Here is a 24546-nt window from a genome sequence, read left to right as displayed (position 1 = left end):
ATTCAAAAAAAGAAGAGACCGTAAAGAAGAAAGAGAAACCAAAAGTTAAATCAGGAGATGAGAAGTGGCCAGCAGCTAAGCCAGGCACTACAGTTAAAAGACCCAAACCTTGGTATTGCTTTCAGTGTGGAGAGGATGGACATATGGCAGGTGGCTGCAGCAATCCTCCCAACCCCACACTAGTGGAGGCCAAGAGAAAAGAGCTTAAAGAAAAGCAACACATCTGGGAGAAGGACAACATAACCGATGACACTGCTACATTAAACTAGCAGCCATTCCTATTGAGGGACAAATAGGAAGTGGTGAAAAAATGAGTCCCACCCAAAAAGGCAAAGAAAAAATAAGAGCATCGCTAAAAGAGCACATTACTACACAAACAAAGAAATTCCCCAAGGGTCTTGTTGGAAGCAAGAGCACTGCAAACATCAAAGTAAATGGAGTAGATTGCAATTCTTTGCTAGATACAGGGTCACAAGTTACAACTGTGTCTCAGTCCTTCTATGACATGTATCTGTCAGATCACGCCATTCAGCCAGTGAGTGACATACTCGAGGTTGAGGGGGCAAATGGTCAGTGTGTTCCATACACAGGTTATGTACAAATAACTATTAAATTTCCGAAAGAGTTTATTCCTTCCGAACCTGAAATTCAAACTCTTGCCCTAATAGTGTCAGATGTTCGCTCTAACAGCAGCATCCCCATTCTAATTGGGACAAACACTCTTGACCCTCTCTATGAACAGGTCTGTGACAATATATCATGGCGTCCTAATTTTTACTGTGGGTACCTTCAGGTCCTGAAAACATTACAGCTCAGGCATAGACAGAGCTCTGGTCGACTTGGTTTGGTCAAGCTCAACAGCTGTAATCCAGATGTCATTCCTGCAGGTCAGAGAGTTGTCCTTGAGGGTTCTGTTAATGTCGGTGCTATGAACAATGAGAAATGGGCATTATTGGAACAGCCTTCTGTTTCCTCATTGCCAGGTGGCGTTTTCATCGACTGCTGTCTCATAACCATTCCGACATGTCTTCCTTACAAGGTCCCAGTTGTTTTAAGAAATGAAACCAGCCATGATGTTGTTCTACCAAGAAATTGTGTCATTGCTGAGCTCAGTGTTCCTTATAAAATAACTCCAACTCAGAAGACCACTACCAATCAGCTTCAAGAAACTAGTCCCTCTTGCCAACCCGAAACAGCTAGCTGCTCTAGTCCACAATCAGAGGCTAGCTCTCAATGCCAACAGTTTGACAAAGGATCAGAGTTAAAGTTTGACTTTGGTGATTCCCCACTCTCCGAAGAGTGGAAAAACAGAATAACACAGAGATTGAATGCCTACTCCGATGTCTTCTCTCATCATGATCTTGATTTTGGTCATGCCACAAAAACCAAACACAGCATCAAACTGAAAGATGAAACTCCTTTTAAGCATCGGCCACGTCCTATACACCCACAGGACTATGATGCTGTAAGGCGTCATCTTCAGACTCTTCTTGATGCTGGGATAATCCGTGAATCAGAATCCCCATTCTCATCACCCATCGTGATAGTTAGGAAAAAGAATGGTGATGTTCGATTGTGCGTGGATTACAGGAGGCTAAACATGCAGACGATTAAAGATGCTTATGCATTGCCTAACCTCGAAGAGTCATTCTCTGCAATGAATGGATCTCAGTGGTTTTCGGTTATGGATCTAAAATCCGGATACTATCAGATTGAGATGGAAGAGAGTGACAAGCCGAAAACAGCCTTTGTGTGTCCATTGGGATTTTGGGAGTGGAACCGTATGCCGCAAGGGATAACAAATGCACCAAGCACATTCCAGCGTTTGATGGAGAAGTGCATGGGTGATATGCATTTGCGCGAAGTGCTTGTCTTCATCGACGATCTTATAGTTTTCTCCAAAACTTTGGAGGAGCACGAAGTTCGGCTGACCAATGTTTTGGACCGCTTGAGAGACAATGGGTTAAAACTATCACCAGAGAAATGTCGATTTGCCCAAACATCAGTCCGCTATCTGGGGCACATTGTGTCTCGGAATGGCGTGGAAACAGATCCTCAGAAGATTGAAGCACTCAAGACCTGGCCGAGACCTCAGACCTTAAAGGAGCTAAAATCTTTTCTTGGTTTTTCTGGGTATTATCGGAGATTTGTACAAGATTATTCTAAGATCGTAAAGCCTTTAACAAAGCTCACAGCAGGTTACCCACCAAACCGGAAGGGAGCTAGGGTAAACAAGACAGACATGTATTACAACCCCAAAGACCCATTTGGGGAAAGATGGACACCAGTCTGTCAAGAGTCCTTTGAGAAAATCATTGAAAAGCTTACCTCATCCCCAGTTCTGGGTTTTGCTAATCCGAAACTGCCATATATATTGCACACAGATGCTAGTACAACTGGACTTGGGGCGGCATTGTACCAGGAGCATGATGGGCAAAGTCGAGTTATTGCCTACGCAAGTAGAGGTCTGTCACACAGTGAAGCTCGATATCCAGCACATAAGCTGGAATTCCTTGCCTTAAAATGGGCAGTCACTGAGAAATTTCACGATTACTTGTATGGAAACACCTTCACTGTTGTCACCGATAACAATCCACTCAGGTATATACTCACCACTGCCAAATTGGATGCTACTGGTTACCGCTGGTTAGCAGCCCTGTCCACCTTCACGTTTGACATCAAGTACAGAGCAGGCAAGCAAAACCAGGATGCAGATGGTCTTTCAAGAAGGCCACATGGACAGTTGACCAGTGACAGCCAGTCTCAAGAGGAAAGCTTAAGAATACGTGAGTTTACTTCTTATCATCTAGCTCCGGCAGAAGTGGTCAAGGTGACTTGTCAGTATCATACAGTGGCACAAGATGAACTTTCACCAGCTCCATGTCTCATAGAGTCGCTTGCTGTTCATCCTGATGCAGTTCCAGCTGTGTTTGAGAAGGAAGGTTCATCTAATGGTCTCTCCACAATCCCCAAGTACAGTAGCACAGAATTAGCCAAACTACAGAGAGCAGATCCTGAGATCAGTGCTGTTATTAAGTTGATTGAGGCAGGTGAATCAAAGTCTACCAGTTCGAAGCAAGAGCCCATTGGGCTACGACTGATGCTCAAGGAGATGAGCCGCTTTGAACTGAAGAATGGTCTGTTATACAGAAAGCGACAATGTAATGATCAGCTAATGTATCAGCTTGTCCTCCCACAGGTGTTAAGGCAGTCAGTACTCACCAGCCTTCATGACGAAATGGGTCACATGGGAATGGAACGCACTCTTGAGTTAGCCAGACTAAGGTTTTATTGGCCGAAATTGGCATCTGATGTTGAGTTGAAAGTGAAAGGCTGTGCAAGATGTGTGAAAAGAAAGAGCCAGCCAGAAAAGGCTGCGCCTTTGGTCAGTATTCATACCAGCAGACCGATGGAATTGGTCTGTATGGATTTTTTGTCTCTGGAACCAGACAGCCATAACACAAAGGATATTCTGGTTATTACAGACCACTTCACTAAATATGCCGTTGCCATTCCTACAAAAGACCAAAAGGCCACCACAGTAGCTCGATGCCTTTGGGAGCAGTTTCTTGTTCACTACGGATTCCCAGAACGCCTTCATAGTGACCAAGGTCGTGATTTTGAGTCACAAATCATCAAAGAGCTTTGTAGTCTAGTTGGGATAAGAAAAATCAGAACAAGTCCCTATCATCCCAGAGGGAATCCAGTGGAACGATATAATCGTACGTTGCTGAGCATGCTGGGTACTCTAAAAGAGCAAGAGAAGACCAAGTGGCGTGAGTATGTGAAGCCTCTCACTCATGCATACAATTGCACGAAAAACGAAGTAACTGGTTTTACACCCTATGAGCTTATGTTTGGGCGACAGCCAAGACTGCCCATCGACATTGCTTTCGGGTTGCCAGTTAATGAAAGCTCAGTCATACCCCATTCACAATATGTGAAAAGGCTTAAATCTTATCTGACTGAAAGTTACCAACTTGCGGCAGCTAATGCGAAGAAAGTAGCTGACAAGAACAAGCGAAGATTTGACATGCGAGTGAGAGAGTCTACTCTTGAGATAGGAGATAGAGTTCTGGTGCGAAATCTTCGTCTTCGCGGCAAGCACAAGCTCGCCGACCGATGGGAATCAACTGTGTATATTGTTCAAAAGAGAGCAGGAGACTTGCCCGTCTACACGGTGTGTCCTGAGGGTCAGGAGGGGCCTGTGCGTACACTTCATAGAGATCTGTTGCTCTCTATTGGATTTCTCTCTGAAGTAGAGGAGGAACCTGTAAAGACATCACCACCTAGAAAACCTAGAACAAGGCAACAGTGTCATACTCAATTGGATGAAAATCCTCTGTACTCAGATGATGAGGACACTGATGATCCTTTGTTCTATCCCATGAAAATCATTGAGACAAAGACAAAAGTTCTTGAGCCTTTTAGTGTGGTTCCAAAGCAGGGATTTGCTACTACAATCAGTGGAGCAGATACCCAAACAGATCTTTCACATGAAGAACAGGATCAAACAAAAAAAAAAGAACGAGGAGAGATAACTGTTAACCTATCTGAATCACTTATGGCTAACATGTCAAACTCACCAAGGGAGGAAATCTCAAACACAATTAACAACTTACTTGACACTGATTTGAACAACTTTGAACGTGCCGAAAACTACCCTTTAAGGGAGGAGTCTAACTATGATCTCATGCCTATTAATGGAACAGAGAAAGACATAACTGAAATGGAAAGACAAAATAAAACTGATCAACCAATGGCAAATACTGTAAGGGATGTACCTGTTGCGTCATTGTCAGGAAAAGGAAAAGATGAACCACAAATGGAAGAAGAGGAGAGGCAGTTGGAATCCTCAAGTATATTGTGGTCAGACGACATAATAGCAGCAGGAGCAGGAGAAATTGAAAGCATGCAAGAGGATCAAACTGAGAGAGAGAATCACTTTTTGCCAAGTTTATCACCATTTGTCAATGATTCCAGGGAGGATGGTAGCCAGCCGACTAGGGCTAGTGGTCATGTTGATGTAGAAAGGTCAGATAGTTCCAATATGGAAACACCTAGTGTTACATTACGTAGGTCTGAACGTCTCAGGAAAGCACCCGGAAAGTTTACTTACTCCCAGTTAGGAAATCCTTTAATTTCTTTTGCTCAGACCATCCTAGATGGATTTAACAGAGCTTTAGTTGAGACATTTGATAGCCAATGTCCTTATGAAAGAAAGACATGAAGGGACTCATGTCAGTTCAGAGGGGGAGGGTGTAACCCGGTTGCACAGGTAGGGTTAAAATATAAATAGGTAGAACAAAATGTTCATTCAAAAATCAACTTCATGTTGATGTTTGTTCTTAGTTTATGTTACCATCAAAATTTATTTATGGCAAGTTAATTTATTTTTATGACCGGAAGTTTTACAGTGCAGTTTCCGTCCGAGAGAGGGCACACACGAGAGAAAGCGCACACACGAGAGAGCGCAGGCACGAGAGAGAGAAGCGAGCATGGCTCACGTACTTTGTTGAGTAGGGGAAGTGTTAATGATATTGAAAAAAAAAAGGAATTATTGGAATCCGAAAATCCTAAGAAAAGGAATAGGAAAGAGGAGAGTTTTCATTTAGAAGCTGCCAAACGTCAGGAGCCCGTTGTCATCGGGTTAATGAAAACTTCTTTTGTCTCGGTAAGCTAGCTCCTCACCATGGGTTGCTAATGCTCCGTGCATGATTAGTTATTAGTTACTTATTTTGCTAATCAAGCATTGATTTAATGTTTTGGCGTCGTGCTGTACCGATGTTAATCATTTGGGAGTTACTGAAGAGTAAAGAGTGTTTTGATAATATTAATAAATACTATCTAAGAAATTCAGTAAAATATTCCTCTCTAATGATGATGTTGAGTATTTGCAATTATTGTCGCTAATTTACATTGTTCAAGGAGCATGAAATTAATTTCATTATAAATCTGAATTTTGAATGTGTATGTACATGTATGTATGTATGTATGTATGTACATGTAAAATATGTAAGAAGCAGAACGGAAATTATGAGCCTGTTTATAAATGCAGGTCAGGTTTTTTTATTGGAGTGAGAACCATCTGGAAATTCCAGCAAAGAATACCTAGAGATTCCATAGATGGCGAGCCTCCCATTGGATCTTCAGGAACCCAGCACCCTCACGGCCGCTGGATAGTTGGATAAGTGGTCTGCGTATGGTAGGATTGCTCCAGACAGTGGAGCAATACACAGTTGAACATCCCACAAGGGTGCAACCCAGAAAATAGTGATCCATCAGAACTGACAGGTCAGACTTCATACTGAAATCTACCAACAGACTAACTCACAGACTTTGACTTGATTTTATTAGAAGACTACTTTGGAAAACCTTCAAAAGGAGAACATTCTAAATTTAACAAAGTGATCACTAATTGAAAAAAAAAACACTATTAAGGACTATTGTTTTTTTGGTTAAAGGGCCCAAATTTTATTTTCTGTAAATATATTTTGTCATTGTATTGTTGTATATGTATATAAGTTAAACTAAAGTTCCAGTTGGTAAATTCATTGATGTCTCATGTTTAGTGATTGTTGCACTGACGCTTGCCTCCTTTCGAACCTAGAGGGAGGTGTATTACTCGAGTGGGTTACACGGTAAAACTTGGCGAGCCAGCCAGGAGCCTTGCGGCCAGTGTGTCAATCCTAAACAAGTTTTACATATTGGATTATTTGTTCATTCAGCTTCATAGTGTAGATTCGTACTGTATTTTGCAGATGTATTGAAATTTTTTTGTTTTTAATTGGAAGCAAATCTTTGACTACAATGGGTACAATGGAGGGCATTGAGACAGAAAACATAAAGGTCCCGAATTCCCTTATCATATCAGGTTTGTCTCATACAACAGCAGATGAGGAGATTTTTGATTATTTGAAACAATATGGGTCTATTGCCAGGATAATTAAAAGTTCAGAGGTTAGTTCTGAATCTCAAAACTGTGTCGTTGTGGAATTTGAATTTGGCTCAGCTGTCAAAGCACTCGAAAGTGTTCTGCCTATGAATAGGCCTTGCCATGAAAATCCAGAGATTGTTCACCATGTTGAACTTCTTGCTAATGTGTATTCTTGTGAAAAGGGTGCAGGCATTACGCAGGAATTTTTGTCACAACTTAAAAGTATGGCTAAAAGGAGCGGCAAGTCATTTGAGCATATCTTGAGAGATGAATTAGCCAGAGTAACTGATTTTGTAGGGGAGGGGGGTCTCGAAGATGAGCCAGAGACAATTCGGGGAGCAGCCCCAGTAGTATCACCTGGTAAAATGGTCGTAGTTTCCCCCTCTGCAAGCAAATTCAAGAAAGATGAAATGCTAGTGGAATCTGAGCCGTTTTCCTATGAGTCCAGTCATTCTGCTAAAGTGACTGCAGCTGCTACTCTAGGTATAGGTGAGTCAATACCCAACCTGAGGCTGTCCTCTGACCATCTTAGCCCACCTGAAGTACAAAGAGTGGTTGTGGAGCATATTGTCAAAAGCACAGACCCAATCTCACAACTACACTCGTCAGTTAAGCTCAGGCCGTTTTCAGGGAGAGTACCTTGCCCAAATTTTGAGGTTGATTATGAGACCTGGAGGTGTAGTATTGAGTTCTACATAGCTGATCCCACCATAGCAAGTTCACAACTAGTGAGGAAAATTGTAGACAGCCTACTACCCCCTGCTTCTAGTGTGTTGAGATCATTAGGCCCACATTCCACCCCAAAAGCTTATTTAGACCTACTTGATTCAGCATATGCCACAGTTGAAGATAGGGATGAGTTGTTTGCAAAGTTCCTAAATATCAATCAGAATACTGGTGAGAAGCCATCCGACTACCTCCGCAGATTGCAGACCGCTTTGAACAAGGTTGTTAAAACAAATACCATCTCAGAGAGAGATGCAGACAAACAACTCTTAAAACAATTCTGTAGAGGTTGTTGGAATAACAGTTTGATTACTGCACTCCAGCTTGAACAAAAGAGAGATGACCCACCTACCTTTTCGGAGTTGTTGTTACTACTGCGCACAGAAGAAGACAAGCTGGAAACCAAAGCTAACAGGATGAAGCAACATCTAGGGTTTACCAAAACGAAGGCTCAATCACATGCACACAATGTTCGTTTCACTGATGGTGCTGAATACGACTTCCCTGTTTCAGTCAGTACTCCACCCTCAGCTCTAGAGCAAATTCAGAAACAAATAGCTGATCTCCAAGCTCAGATTTCAGCCCTTGCCCAAATGCAGGGAAGAAATTCAAAAAAAGAAGAGACCGTAAAGAAGAAAGAGAAACCAAAAGTTAAATCAGGAGATGAGAAGTGGCCAGCAGCTAAGCCAGGCACTACAGTTAAAAGACCCAAACCTTGGTATTGCTTTCAGTGTGGAGAGGATGGACATATGGCAGGTGGCTGCAGCAATCCTCCCAACCCCACACTAGTGGAGGCCAAGAGAAAAGAGCTTAAAGAAAAGCAACACATCTGGGAGAAGGACAACATAACCGATGACACTGCTACATTAAACTAGCAGCCATTCCTATTGAGGGACAAATAGGAAGTGGTGAAAAAATGAGTCCCACCCAAAAAGGCAAAGAAAAAATAAGAGCATCGCTAAAAGAGCACATTACTACACAAACAAAGAAATTCCCCAAGGGTCTTGTTGGAAGCAAGAGCACTGCAAACATCAAAGTAAATGGAGTAGATTGCAATTCTTTGCTAGATACAGGGTCACAAGTTACAACTGTGTCTCAGTCCTTCTATGACATGTATCTGTCAGATCACGCCATTCAGCCAGTGAGTGACATACTCGAGGTTGAGGGGGCAAATGGTCAGTGTGTTCCATACACAGGTTATGTACAAATAACTATTAAATTTCCGAAAGAGTTTATTCCTTCCGAACCTGAAATTCAAACTCTTGCCCTAATAGTGTCAGATGTTCGCTCTAACAGCAGCATCCCCATTCTAATTGGGACAAACACTCTTGACCCTCTCTATGAACAGGTCTGTGACAATATATCATGGCGTCCTAATTTTTACTGTGGGTACCTTCAGGTCCTGAAAACATTACAGCTCAGGCATAGACAGAGCTCTGGTCGACTTGGTTTGGTCAAGCTCAACAGCTGTAATCCAGATGTCATTCCTGCAGGTCAGAGAGTTGTCCTTGAGGGTTCTGTTAATGTCGGTGCTATGAACAATGAGAAATGGGCATTATTGGAACAGCCTTCTGTTTCCTCATTGCCAGGTGGCGTTTTCATCGACTGCTGTCTCATAACCATTCCGACATGTCTTCCTTACAAGGTCCCAGTTGTTTTAAGAAATGAAACCAGCCATGATGTTGTTCTACCAAGAAATTGTGTCATTGCTGAGCTCAGTGTTCCTTATAAAATAACTCCAACTCAGAAGACCACTACCAATCAGCTTCAAGAAACTAGTCCCTCTTGCCAACCCGAAACAGCTAGCTGCTCTAGTCCACAATCAGAGGCTAGCTCTCAATGCCAACAGTTTGACAAAGGATCAGAGTTAAAGTTTGACTTTGGTGATTCCCCACTCTCCGAAGAGTGGAAAAACAGAATAACACAGAGATTGAATGCCTACTCCGATGTCTTCTCTCATCATGATCTTGATTTTGGTCATGCCACAAAAACCAAACACAGCATCAAACTGAAAGATGAAACTCCTTTTAAGCATCGGCCACGTCCTATACACCCACAGGACTATGATGCTGTAAGGCGTCATCTTCAGACTCTTCTTGATGCTGGGATAATCCGTGAATCAGAATCCCCATTCTCATCACCCATCGTGATAGTTAGGAAAAAGAATGGTGATGTTCGATTGTGCGTGGATTACAGGAGGCTAAACATGCAGACGATTAAAGATGCTTATGCATTGCCTAACCTCGAAGAGTCATTCTCTGCAATGAATGGATCTCAGTGGTTTTCGGTTATGGATCTAAAATCCGGATACTATCAGATTGAGATGGAAGAGAGTGACAAGCCGAAAACAGCCTTTGTGTGTCCATTGGGATTTTGGGAGTGGAACCGTATGCCGCAAGGGATAACAAATGCACCAAGCACATTCCAGCGTTTGATGGAGAAGTGCATGGGTGATATGCATTTGCGCGAAGTGCTTGTCTTCATCGACGATCTTATAGTTTTCTCCAAAACTTTGGAGGAGCACGAAGTTCGGCTGACCAATGTTTTGGACCGCTTGAGAGACAATGGGTTAAAACTATCACCAGAGAAATGTCGATTTGCCCAAACATCAGTCCGCTATCTGGGGCACATTGTGTCTCGGAATGGCGTGGAAACAGATCCTCAGAAGATTGAAGCACTCAAGACCTGGCCGAGACCTCAGACCTTAAAGGAGCTAAAATCTTTTCTTGGTTTTTCTGGGTATTATCGGAGATTTGTACAAGATTATTCTAAGATCGTAAAGCCTTTAACAAAGCTCACAGCAGGTTACCCACCAAACCGGAAGGGAGCTAGGGTAAACAAGACAGACATGTATTACAACCCCAAAGACCCATTTGGGGAAAGATGGACACCAGTCTGTCAAGAGTCCTTTGAGAAAATCATTGAAAAGCTTACCTCATCCCCAGTTCTGGGTTTTGCTAATCCGAAACTGCCATATATATTGCACACAGATGCTAGTACAACTGGACTTGGGGCGGCATTGTACCAGGAGCATGATGGGCAAAGTCGAGTTATTGCCTACGCAAGTAGAGGTCTGTCACACAGTGAAGCTCGATATCCAGCACATAAGCTGGAATTCCTTGCCTTAAAATGGGCAGTCACTGAGAAATTTCACGATTACTTGTATGGAAACACCTTCACTGTTGTCACCGATAACAATCCACTCAGGTATATACTCACCACTGCCAAATTGGATGCTACTGGTTACCGCTGGTTAGCAGCCCTGTCCACCTTCACGTTTGACATCAAGTACAGAGCAGGCAAGCAAAACCAGGATGCAGATGGTCTTTCAAGAAGGCCACATGGACAGTTGACCAGTGACAGCCAGTCTCAAGAGGAAAGCTTAAGAATACGTGAGTTTACTTCTTATCATCTAGCTCCGGCAGAAGTGGTCAAGGTGACTTGTCAGTATCATACAGTGGCACAAGATGAACTTTCACCAGCTCCATGTCTCATAGAGTCGCTTGCTGTTCATCCTGATGCAGTTCCAGCTGTGTTTGAGAAGGAAGGTTCATCTAATGGTCTCTCCACAATCCCCAAGTACAGTAGCACAGAATTAGCCAAACTACAGAGAGCAGATCCTGAGATCAGTGCTGTTATTAAGTTGATTGAGGCAGGTGAATCAAAGTCTACCAGTTCGAAGCAAGAGCCCATTGGGCTACGACTGATGCTCAAGGAGATGAGCCGCTTTGAACTGAAGAATGGTCTGTTATACAGAAAGCGACAATGTAATGATCAGCTAATGTATCAGCTTGTCCTCCCACAGGTGTTAAGGCAGTCAGTACTCACCAGCCTTCATGACGAAATGGGTCACATGGGAATGGAACGCACTCTTGAGTTAGCCAGACTAAGGTTTTATTGGCCGAAATTGGCATCTGATGTTGAGTTGAAAGTGAAAGGCTGTGCAAGATGTGTGAAAAGAAAGAGCCAGCCAGAAAAGGCTGCGCCTTTGGTCAGTATTCATACCAGCAGACCGATGGAATTGGTCTGTATGGATTTTTTGTCTCTGGAACCAGACAGCCATAACACAAAGGATATTCTGGTTATTACAGACCACTTCACTAAATATGCCGTTGCCATTCCTACAAAAGACCAAAAGGCCACCACAGTAGCTCGATGCCTTTGGGAGCAGTTTCTTGTTCACTACGGATTCCCAGAACGCCTTCATAGTGACCAAGGTCGTGATTTTGAGTCACAAATCATCAAAGAGCTTTGTAGTCTAGTTGGGATAAGAAAAATCAGAACAAGTCCCTATCATCCCAGAGGGAATCCAGTGGAACGATATAATCGTACGTTGCTGAGCATGCTGGGTACTCTAAAAGAGCAAGAGAAGACCAAGTGGCGTGAGTATGTGAAGCCTCTCACTCATGCATACAATTGCACGAAAAACGAAGTAACTGGTTTTACACCCTATGAGCTTATGTTTGGGCGACAGCCAAGACTGCCCATCGACATTGCTTTCGGGTTGCCAGTTAATGAAAGCTCAGTCATACCCCATTCACAATATGTGAAAAGGCTTAAATCTTATCTGACTGAAAGTTACCAACTTGCGGCAGCTAATGCGAAGAAAGTAGCTGACAAGAACAAGCGAAGATTTGACATGCGAGTGAGAGAGTCTACTCTTGAGATAGGAGATAGAGTTCTGGTGCGAAATCTTCGTCTTCGCGGCAAGCACAAGCTCGCCGACCGATGGGAATCAACTGTGTATATTGTTCAAAAGAGAGCAGGAGACTTGCCCGTCTACACGGTGTGTCCTGAGGGTCAGGAGGGGCCTGTGCGTACACTTCATAGAGATCTGTTGCTCTCTATTGGATTTCTCTCTGAAGTAGAGGAGGAACCTGTAAAGACATCACCACCTAGAAAACCTAGAACAAGGCAACAGTGTCATACTCAATTGGATGAAAATCCTCTGTACTCAGATGATGAGGACACTGATGATCCTTTGTTCTATCCCATGAAAATCATTGAGACAAAGACAAAAGTTCTTGAGCCTTTTAGTGTGGTTCCAAAGCAGGGATTTGCTACTACAATCAGTGGAGCAGATACCCAAACAGATCTTTCACATGAAGAACAGGATCAAACAAAAAAAAAAGAACGAGGAGAGATAACTGTTAACCTATCTGAATCACTTATGGCTAACATGTCAAACTCACCAAGGGAGGAAATCTCAAACACAATTAACAACTTACTTGACACTGATTTGAACAACTTTGAACGTGCCGAAAACTACCCTTTAAGGGAGGAGTCTAACTATGATCTCATGCCTATTAATGGAACAGAGAAAGACATAACTGAAATGGAAAGACAAAATAAAACTGATCAACCAATGGCAAATACTGTAAGGGATGTACCTGTTGCGTCATTGTCAGGAAAAGGAAAAGATGAACCACAAATGGAAGAAGAGGAGAGGCAGTTGGAATCCTCAAGTATATTGTGGTCAGACGACATAATAGCAGCAGGAGCAGGAGAAATTGAAAGCATGCAAGAGGATCAAACTGAGAGAGAGAATCACTTTTTGCCAAGTTTATCACCATTTGTCAATGATTCCAGGGAGGATGGTAGCCAGCCGACTAGGGCTAGTGGTCATGTTGATGTAGAAAGGTCAGATAGTTCCAATATGGAAACACCTAGTGTTACATTACGTAGGTCTGAACGTCTCAGGAAAGCACCCGGAAAGTTTACTTACTCCCAGTTAGGAAATCCTTTAATTTCTTTTGCTCAGACCATCCTAGATGGATTTAACAGAGCTTTAGTTGAGACATTTGATAGCCAATGTCCTTATGAAAGAAAGACATGAAGGGACTCATGTCAGTTCAGAGGGGGAGGGTGTAACCCGGTTGCACAGGTAGGGTTAAAATATAAATAGGTAGAACAAAATGTTCATTCAAAAATCAACTTCATGTTGATGTTTGTTCTTAGTTTATGTTACCATCAAAATTTATTTATGGCAAGTTAATTTATTTTTATGACCGGAAGTTTTACAGTGCAGTTTCCGTCCGAGAGAGGGCACACACGAGAGAAAGCGCACACACGAGAGAGCGCAGGCACGAGAGAGAGAAGCGAGCATGGCTCACGTACTTTGTTGAGTAGGGGAAGTGTTAATGATATTGAAAAAAAAAAGGAATTATTGGAATCCGAAAATCCTAAGAAAAGGAATAGGAAAGAGGAGAGTTTTCATTTAGAAGCTGCCAAACGTCAGGAGCCCGTTGTCATCGGGTTAATGAAAACTTCTTTTGTCTCGGTAAGCTAGCTCCTCACCATGGGTTGCTAATGCTCCGTGCATGATTAGTTATTAGTTACTTATTTTGCTAATCAAGCATTGATTTAATGTTTTGGCGTCGTGCTGTACCGATGTTAATCATTTGGGAGTTACTGAAGAGTAAAGAGTGTTTTGATAATATTAATAAATACTATCTAAGAAATTCAGTAAAATATTCCTCTCTAATGATGATGTTGAGTATTTGCAATTATTGTCGCTAATTTACATTGTTCAAGGAGCATGAAATTAATTTCATTATAAATCTGAATTTTGAATGTGTATGTACATGTATGTATGTATGTATGTATGTACATATAAAATATGTAAGAAGCAGAACGGAAATTATGAGCCTGTTTATAAATGCAGGTCAGGTTTTTTTATTGGAGTGAGAACCATCTGGAAATTCCAGCAAAGAATACCTAGAGATTCCATAGATGGCGAGCCTCCCATTGGATCTTCAGGAACCCAGCACCCTCACGGCCGCTGGATAGTTGGATAAGTGGTCTGCGTATGGTAGGATTGCTCCAGACAGTGGAGCAATACACAGTTGAACATCCCACAAGGGTGCAACCCAGAAAATAGTGATCCATCAGAACTGACAGGTCAGACTTCATACTGAAATCTACCAACAGACTAACTCACAGACTTTGACTTGATTTTATTAGAAGACTACTTTGGAAAACCTTCAAAAGGAGAACATTCTAAATTTAACAAAGTGATCACTAATTGAAAAAAAAACACTATTAAGGACTATTGTTTTTTTGGTTAAAGGGCCCAAATTTTATTTTCTGTAAATATATTTTGTCATTGTATTGTTGTATATGTATATAAGTTAAACTAAAGTTCCAGTTGGTAAATTCATTGATGTCTCATGTTTAGTGATTGTTGCACTGACGCTTGCCTCCTTTCGAACCTAGAGGGAGGTGTATTACTCGAGTGGGTTACACAAGCCCACTTTCCTTTCAGTATTTTGCTACAATTGGCATAAATCAGCTCATTCGGCCTGAAAATGCTTTTAAGCGTATAAAAACTTACACTCTTGATTTCTGGCTAAATAAAAGCTTTTGCAATAATATTTAAATGCTGAACTGAGTTGTTCTGGGTGAAAGATGAAGGCAAACCCACTTTCCCTTCAGTATTTTGCTGTAATTGGCAGAAATCAGCTCATTTGGCCTGAAAATGCTTTTAAGCGCATAAAAACTTCCACTCTTGATTTCTGGCTAAATAAAAGCTGTTGCAATGATATTTCCATGCTGAATTGAGTTGTTCTGGGTCAAATATGAAGGCAAACCCACCCTCCCTTCAGTATTTTGCTGCAATTGGCAGAAATCAGCTCATTTGGCCTGAAAATGCTTTTAAGCGCATAAAAACTTCCACTCTTGATTTCTGGCTAAATAAAAGCTGTTGCAATAATATTTCCATGCTGAACTGAGTTGTTCTGGGTCAAATATGAAGGCAAACCCATTTTCCTTTCAGTATTTTGCTGCAATTGGCAGAAACAAGCATATTTGCTCATTCGGCATGAAAAACTTCCACTCTTTATTTCTGGCTAAATTAAAGCTGTTGCAATGATATCTCAATGCTGAACTGAGTTGTTCTGGGTCAAATATGAAGGCAAACCCACTTTCCTTTCAGTATTTTGCTACAATTGGCAGAAATCAGCTCATTCGGCCTGAAAGTGCTTTTAAGCGCATAAAAACTTACACTCTTGTTTTCTGGCTAAACAAAAGCTGTTGCAATGATATTTCAATGCTGAACTGAGTTGTTCTGGGTCAAATATGAAGGCAAACCCACTTTCCTTTCCGTATTTTGCCACAATTGGCAGAAATCAGCTCATTCGGCCTGAAAATGCTTTTAAGCGCATAAAAACTTACACTCCTTATTTCTGGCTAAATAAAAGATGTTGCAATGATATTTCCATGCTGAACTGAGTTGTTCTGGGTCAAATATGAAGGCAAACCCCCTTCCCCTCAGTATTTTGCTGCAATTGGCAGAAACAAGCATATTTGCTCATTCGGCCTAAAAAAATTCCACTCTTGATTTCTGGCTAAATAAAAGGTGTTGCAATAATATTTCCATGCTGAACTGAGTTGTTCTGGGTCAAATATGAAGGCAAACCCACTTTCCCTTCAGTATTTTGCTGCAATTGGCCGAAATCAGCTTATTTGGCCTGAAAATGCTTTTAAGCGCATAAAAACTTAAACTCCTTATTTCTGGCTAAATAAAAGATGTTGCAATGACATTTCCATGCTGAACTGAGTTGTTCTGGGTCAAAGATGAAGGCAAACCCACTTTCCCTTCAGTATTTTGCTGCAATTGGCAGAAATCAGCTCATTTGGCCTGAAAATGCTTTTAAGCGCATAAAAACTTCCACTCTTGATTTCTGGCTAAATAAAAGCTGTTGCAATAAAATTTCCATGCTGAACTGAGTTGTTCTGGGTCAAATATGAAGGCAAACCCATTTTCCTTTCAGTATTTTGCTACAATTGGCAGAAATCAGTTTATTCGGCCTGAAAATATTTTTAAGCTCATAAAAACTTAAACTCCTTATTTCTGGCTAAATAAAAGATGTTGCAATGATATTTCCATGCTGAACTGAGTTATTCTGGGTCAAATATTAAGGCAAACCCACTTTCCTTTCAGTATTTTGCTGCAATTGGCAGAAACAAGCATATGTGCTCATTCGGCCTGAAAATGCTTTTAAGCGCATAAAAACTTACAATCTTGATTTCTGGCTAAATAAAAGCTGTTGTAATGATATTTAAATGCTTAACTGAGTTGTTCTGGGTCAAATATGAAGGCAAACCCACTTTCCTTTCCGTATTTTGCTACAATTGGCAGAAATCAGCTCATTCGGCCTGAAAATACGTTTAAGCGCATAAAAGCTTAAACTCCTTATTTCTGGCTAAATAAAAGATGTTGCAATGATATTTCCATGCTGAACTGAGTTGTTCTGGGTCAAATATGAAGGCAAACCCACTTTCCCTTTAGTATTTTGCGACAATTGGCAGAAACAAGCATATTTGTTTATTCGGCCGAAAAATGCTTTTAAGCGCATAAAAACTTACAATCTTGATTTCTGGCTAAATTAAAGCTGTTGCAATGATATTTCCATGCTGAATTGAGTTGTTCTGGGTCAAATATGAAGGCAAACCCACTTTCCTTTCACTATTTTGCTACAATTGGCAGAAATCAGCTTATTTCGCCTGAAAATGCTTTTAAGCGCATAAAAATCTTCCATTCTTGATTTCTGGCTAAAAAAAAAGCTGTTGCAATGACATTTCCATGCTGAATTGAGTTGTTCTGGTTCAAATATGAAGGCAAACCCACTTTCCTTTCAGTATTTTGCTGCAATTGGCAGAAACAAGCATATTTGCTCATTTGGCCTGAAAAACTTCCACTCTTTATTTCTGAGTAAATTAAAGCTGTTGCAATGATATTTTCATGCTGAACTGAGTTGTTCTGGGTCAAATATGAAGGCAAACCCACTTTCCCTTCAGTATTTTGCGACAATTGGCAGAAACAAGCATATTTGTTCATTCGGCCGAAAAATGCTTTTAAGCGCATAAAAACTTACACTCTTGATTTCTGGCTAAATAAAAGCTGTTGCAATGATATTTCCATGCTGAACTGAGTTGTTCTGGGTCAAATATGAAGGCAAACCCACTTTCCCTTCAGTATTTTGCTACAATTGGCAGAAATCAGCTCATTCGGCCTGACAATGGTTTTAAGCGCATATAAATTTCCACTCTTGATTTCTGGCTAAATAAAAGCTGTTGCAATGATATTTCCATGCTAAACTGAGTTGTTCTGGGTCAAATATGAAGGCAAACCCACTTTCCCTTCAGTATTTTGCTACAATTGGCAGAAATCAGCTCATTCGCCCTGAAAATGGTTTTAAGCGCATAAAAACTTCCACTCTTGATTTCTGGCTAAATAAAAGCTGTTGCAATGATATTTCCATGCTGAACTGAGTTGTTCTGGGTCAAATATGAAGGCAAACCCACTTTCCCTTCAGTATTTTGCTGCAATTGGCAGCAACAAGCATATTTGCTCATTCGGCCTAAAAAACTTCCACTCTTGATTTCTGGCTAAATAAAAGCTGTTGCAATGATATTTCCATGTTGAATTGAGTTGTTCTGGGTCAAATATGAAGGCAAACCCACTTTCCCTTCAGTATTTTGCTACAATTGGCAGAAATCAGCTCATTCGGCCTGACAAGGGTTTTAAGCGCATATAAATTTCCACTCTTGATTTCTGGCTAAATAAAAGCTGTTGCAATGATATTTCCATGCTAAACTGAGTTGTTCTGGGTCAAATATGAAGGCAAACCCACTTTCCCTTCAGGATTTTGCTGCAATTGGCAGAAATCAGCTCATTTGGCCTGAAAATGCTTTTAAGCGTATAAAAACTTACAATCTTCATTTCTGGCTAAATAAAAGCTGTTGCAATAATATTTCCATGCTGAACTGAGTTGTTCTGGGTCAAATATGAAGGCAAACCCACTTTCCCTTCAGTACAAAAGTAGTGATACACGTTGGCACAAATGACACCAAACGCCAACAGTCTGAGTTGCTGAAACGTGACTTCGTGTCATTTTTCAACTCACTGGAGAATTTCCACGACAGACGGTTCTTCATTTCCGGCCCAATTCCCACGCTGGGTCGCGGTGTTGGCTGGTTCTCCAGACTCCTCAGCCTGCACACATGGCTTCAACCACAAGTCTCTGCACACGGACTCTTCTACGTAGACAATTTCAATCTTTTATGGGATCGTCCTCAGTACTTCAAGCAAGATGGACTGCACCCGAACTTTCTGGGATCACGGATGTTGACTGAGAACACTGTCCACAGCATCTCAGTCTCCGGAGACTGACTGACCATTGAAAACACCTGTGGCTCTGATGTGCTCACCTCTCCTGCATCCTCCGCTCCAACACCCGACAACATCCACAGGTATAAACAGTCCGAGATATTTATAGAATCTGACGTTACCAGCAGACAAAATGCAGCTGTTATGGACTCTAATTTTTCACACAGGGAATATTATTATTTTGCTGAATGTTATGATCTTAACCACACTGCTATTTGCCCCATAGAGACTATGTCTGCTCCACGACCAATTAAACTTTTTAAACCAACAATGAACACAAGGGGAGTTAATCATAAAAATCTAATACAAGTTAAGACTAATGCTCATACTGAACCAACACCCAAAACTATTAAATGTGGATTATTAAATATTAGATCTCTCTCTTCTAAATCTCTGTTAGTAAATGACTTAATAAATGATCATCAAATTGATTTACTTTGTCTCACTGAAACCTGGTTGCAGCAGGAAGAATATGTCAGTTTAAATGAGTCAACCCCCCCAAGTCATATTAATTATCATGTTCCTAGATGCACAGGCCGAGGTGGAGGAGTAGCAGCAATATTTCACTCTAGCTTATCAATAATTCCTAGACCTAAACATAGTTATAACTCATTTGAGAGTCTTACTCTTAGCCTTTCACACGCAAACTGGAAGACTCAAAAACCACTATTATTTGTTATCATGTACCGTCCTCCAGTCCCTTATTCAGAGTTTCTGATAGAATTTTCTGATTTTCTATCTGATTTAGTGCTTAGTACAGATAAAGTCATTATAGTGGGTGACTTTAACATCCATGTAGATGCTGACAGTAACTGCCTGAGCACTGCGTTTAATTCATTACTAGATTCAATTGGTTTTTCCCAAAATGTAAATAAACCCACTCACTGTTTTAGTCACACATTGGACCTTGTACTTACATATGGCATTGAAACTGATAATTTAATAGTATTTCCTCATAATTCTCTTCTGTCTGACCATTTTCTAATAACATTTGAATTTACAATAACGGACTATACAGCAGTTAGGAAAAAATTCCACTACAGCAGATGTTTATCTGAAAATGCTGTGAATATTTTTAAAGAAATTATCTCTTCATCTTTTTCACCACCATGTGTCAATACTATGGTGAGTAGCCATCTTACTCCTGTACAAATTGATTACTTAGTTGACGATTCTGCAGCCTCATTGCGTATGATACTAGATACAGTTGCCCCTCTGAAAAAAAAGGCAGTGAATCAGAGGAGCCGACCTCCATGGTACAATTCACAAATGCACAGCTTAAAGCAGGCGTCACGAAAATTAGAGAGGAAGTGGCGTTCCACTAATTTAGAAGAATCCCGGTTAGCCTGGAAAAACAGTTTAAAAATGTACAAAAAAGCTCTCCGTGATGCCAGAACAGCATATTATTCCGCACTAATAGAGGAAAACAAGAACAACCCCCGGTTTCTGTTCAGCACTGTAGCCAGGCTGACTAAGAGCCATAGTTCTGTTGAGCCTAGTATACCCTTAACTTTGAGCAGCAATGACTTTATGACTTTCTTTACTGATAAAATTGCAGCCATTAGGGAAAAGATTCACCAGATCCTCCCTACAAATATTACAGATAGATCTTCATGTACAACAGCTCTAGAATCCTCAATAAGGCCCCAATCCATCTTAGACTGTTTTTCACCCATAGATCTCACTGAGCTAAGTTCAACTATCGCCTCCTCAAAACTAACAACATGTCTTTTAGACCCTGTTCCAACCAAATTGCTTAAAGATGTTCTACCTTTAATAGACACTTTCATATTAGATTTGATTAACCTATCTTTAGAAACTGGCTATGTACCAAAGGCTTATAAAGTTGCTGTAATCAAACCATTACTTAAAAAACCCTGTCTTGATCCAGGTGATTTAGCCAACTATAGACCAATATCAAATCTCCCGTTTATCTCTAAAATCCTGGAAAAAGTAGTTGCAAAACAATTATGTGATCACCTTTACAGGAATAATTTGTATGAAGACTTTCAGTCAGGATATAGAGCTCATCACAGTACAGAAACAGCACTGGTAAAAGTCTCCAATGATCTTCTCCTCGCTTCAGATAACGGACTTGTGTCCGTACTCGTCTTACTAGACCTTAGTGCCGCATTTGACACCATTGACCACAACATTTTATTACAGAGACTAGAACATGGATTTGGGATTAAAGGAACCACATTACATTGGTTTAAATCTTATCTGTCAGACAGATTCCAACTTGTTCATGTTAATGATGACTCTTCTTTATGCACCAAAGTTAGCTATGGAGTTCCACAGGGCTCTGTGTTAGGACCAATACTTTTTAATCTGTACATGTCACCTTTAGGCAAAATTATTAGGAAACATTCCATAAACTTCCACTGCTATGCAGATGATACCCAGCTCTATTTATCTGTGCAACCAGAAGATACTAACCAATTAGTCAAACTTGAAGCATGTCTAAAAGACATAAAGACCTGGATGTCCTACAATTTCCTACTTCTAAATTCAGACAAAACTGAAATCATCCTCTTTGGGCCTAAAAACATGAGAAATATGCTGTCTAACAATATAGTTACTTTAGATGACATAACTTTGGCCTCCAGTACTGCGGTGAGGAAACTTGGAGTTATTTTTGACCAGGATTTGGCATTTACGTCACATATAAGACAAATCTCTAGAACAGCCTTCTTCCACCTACGGAACATTGCTAAAATTAGAAGCATCCTGTCTCAAAGTGATGCCGAAAAACTGGTCCATGCATTTGTTACTTCTAGGTTGGACTACTGTAATTCCCTACTTCTGGGGTGTCCTAATAACTCCCTAAAAAGCCTTCAATTAATCCAAAATGCTGCAGCAAGAGTGCTGACTGGATTAGGAAAGAGAGATCATATTTCACCTTCACTAGCTTCTCTTCATTGGCTTCCCATAAAATCTAGAATAGAGTTCAAAACCCTCCTCCTTACATACAAAGCTCTTAATGGTCAAGCTCCATCATATTTAAAAGATCTCATAGTTCTGTATCGCCCGATTAGACCACTTCGATCCCAAAATACAGGCCTACTTGTGGTTCCCAGAGTTTGCAAAAGTAGAATGGGAGGCAGAGCCTTTAGCTATCAAGCTCCTCTCCTGTGGAACCAGCTTCCAATCCAAATTCGGGGAGCAGACACCCTCTCTACTTTTAAGACTAGGCTTAAAACCTTCCTTTTTGATAAAGCTTATAGTTAAACTACTCACTCAACCTGAACTAGCTTTTCTCTATACATTTACTTGTCACCACTGTATACCATTAATTCTATATCCTACAACCTGTACGATGCTTTGTTGTTGCTTTTTTGTTGTTTTGTTGTTGCTTTTTTGTTGTTTTGTTGTTGCTTTTCTTGTTGTTTTGTTGTTGCTTTTCGTTGCTCTTTTCTTTTCTTTCTCCACTTTCCACTCACCCCAACCGGTCAAGGCAGATGGCCACCCACCCTGAGCCTGGTTCTGCTGGAGGTTTCTCCCATTAAAGGGAGTTTTTCCTCTCCACTGTTGCCTAGGGCTTGCTCAAAGGGGATTTGTTGGGTTGCTTCTACATACTTGTGTAGTCTGGACTTTATTCTGTAAAGTGCCTTGAGATGACTTTGTTGTAAATTGGCGCTATATAAATAAAGTTGAATTGAATTGAATTGAATTTTGCTGCAATTGGCAGAAATCAGCTTATTTGGCCTGAAAATGCTTTTAAGCGCATAAAAACTTAAACTCCTTATTTCTGGCTAAATAAAAGATGTTGCAATGACATTTCCATGCTGAACTGAGTTGTTCTGGGTCAAATATGAAGGCAAGCCCACTTTCCTTTCAGTATTTTGCTACAATTGGCATAAATCAGCTCATTCGGCCTGAAAATGCTTTTAAGCATATAAAAACTTACACTCTTGATTTCTGGCTAAATAAAAGCTTTTGCAATAATATTTAAATGCTGAACTGAGTTGTTCTGGGTTAAAGATGAAGGCAAACCCACTTTCCTTTCAGTATTTTGCTACAATTGGCAGAAATCAGCTTATTTCGCCTGAAAATGCTTTTAAGCGCATAAAAATCTTCCACTCTTGATTTCTGGCTAAAAAAAAAGCTGTTGCAATGACATTTCCATGCTGAATTGAGTTGTTCTGGTTCAAATATGACGGCAAACCCACTTTCCTTTCAGTATTTTCCTTCAATTGGCAGAAATCAGCTCATTCGGCCTGAAAATGCTTTTAAGCGCATAAAAATCTTCCACTCTTGATTTCTGGCTAAATAAAAGCTGTTGCAATGATATTTAAATGCTGAATTGAGTTGTTCTGGTTCAAATATGACGGCAAACCCACTTTCCTTTCAGTATTTTCCTTCAATTGGCAGAAATCAGCTCATTCGGCCTGAAAATGCTTTTAAGCGCATAAAAATCTTCCACTCTTGATTTCTGGCTAAATAAAAGCTGTTGCAATGATATTTAAATGCTAAACTGAGTTGTTCTGGGTCAAATATCAAGGCAAACCCATTTTCCTTTCAGTATTTTGCTGCAATTGGCAGAAACAAGCATATTTGCTCATTTGGCCTGAAAAACTTCCACTCTTTATTTCTGAGTAAATTAAAGCTGTTGCAATGATATCTCAATGCTGAACTGAGTTGTTATGCATCAAATATGAAGGCAAACCCACTTTCCTTTCAGTATTTTGCTGCAATTGGCAGAAACAAGCATAAGTGCTCATTCGGCCTGAAAATGCTTTTAAGCGCATAAAAACTTACAATCTTGATTTTTGACTAAATAAAAGCTGTTGCAATGATATTTTCATGCTGAACTGAGTTGATCTGGGTCAAATATGAAGGCAAACCCACTTTCCCTTCAGTATTTTGCGACAATTGGCAGAAACAAGCATATTTGTTCATTCGGCCGAAAAATGCTTTTAAGCGCATAAAAACTTACACTCTTGATTTCTGGCTAAATAAAAGCTGTTGCAATGATATTTCCATGCTGAACTGAGTTGTTCTGGGTCAAATATGAAGGCAAACCCACTTTCCCTTCAGTATTTTGCTACAATTGGCAGAAATCAGCTCATTCGGCCTGACAATGGTTTTAAGCGCATATAAATTTCCACTCTTGATTTCTGGCTAAATAAAAGCTGTTGCAATGATATTTCCATGCTAAACTGAGTTGTTCTGGGTCAAATATGAAGGCAAACCCACTTTCCCTTCAGTATTTTGCTACAATTGGCAGAAATCAGCTCATTCGGCCTGAAAATGGTTTTAAGCGCATAAAAACTTAAACTCCTTATTTCTGGCTAAATAAAAGATGTTGCAATGATATTTCCATGCTGAACTGAGTTGTTCTGGGTCAAATATTAAGGCAAACCGACTTTCCTTTCAGTATTTTGCTGCAATTGGCAGAAACAAGCATATGTGCTCATTCGGCCTGAAAATGCTTTTAAGCGCATAAAAACTTACAATCTTGATTTCTGGCTAAATAAAAGCTGTTGTAATGATATTTAAATTATGAACTGAGTTGTTCTGGGTCAAATATGAAGGCAAACCCACTTTCCTTTCCGTATTTTGCTACAATTGGCAGAAATCAGCTCATTCGGCCTGAAAATGCGTTTAAGCGCAAAAAAACTTAAACTCCTTATTTCTGGCTAAATAAAAAATGTTGCAATGATATTTCCATGCTGAACTGAGTTGTTCTGGGTCAAATATGAAGGCAAAC

The 24546-nt window shown here is 40.6% G+C and overlaps 1 protein-coding gene across 1 annotated transcript; it reads left to right on the top strand.

Moving 5' to 3' along the window:
* The first annotated feature begins 296 nt into the window (after window positions 1–296).
* Window positions 297–14320, top strand: LOC137109505 (uncharacterized). Its single transcript, XM_067494931.1, has 2 exons — window positions 297–5228; window positions 8521–14320. The coding sequence occupies exons 1-2, from the start codon at window positions 311–313 to the stop codon at window positions 13497–13499; spliced, it is 9897 nt and encodes a 3298-aa protein (XP_067351032.1). The 5' UTR covers window positions 297–310; the 3' UTR covers window positions 13500–14320.
* Window positions 14321–24546: the final 10226 nt, after the last annotated feature.

This window comes from Channa argus, unplaced genomic scaffold (genome assembly GCF_033026475.1).
Source record: "Channa argus isolate prfri unplaced genomic scaffold, Channa argus male v1.0 Contig004, whole genome shotgun sequence".
In the NCBI taxonomy this organism is placed as follows: domain Eukaryota; kingdom Metazoa; phylum Chordata; class Actinopteri; order Anabantiformes; family Channidae; genus Channa; species Channa argus.
The sequence above is the reverse complement of the archived record's forward strand: the minus strand, read 5'-3'. Positions and strand labels throughout refer to the sequence as shown.

Bases quoted from the DNA above. Each gene is read 5' to 3' on its own strand.
- LOC137109505 (XM_067494931.1), top strand. From the start codon at position 311: ATGAGTCCCACCCAAAAAGGCAAAGAAAAAATAAGAGCATCGCTAAAA. The intron at 5,229-8,520 runs GAAGGGACTCAT...ATAACCGATGAC, and splicing joins TCCTTATGAAAGAAAGACAT to ACTGCTACATTAAACTAGCA.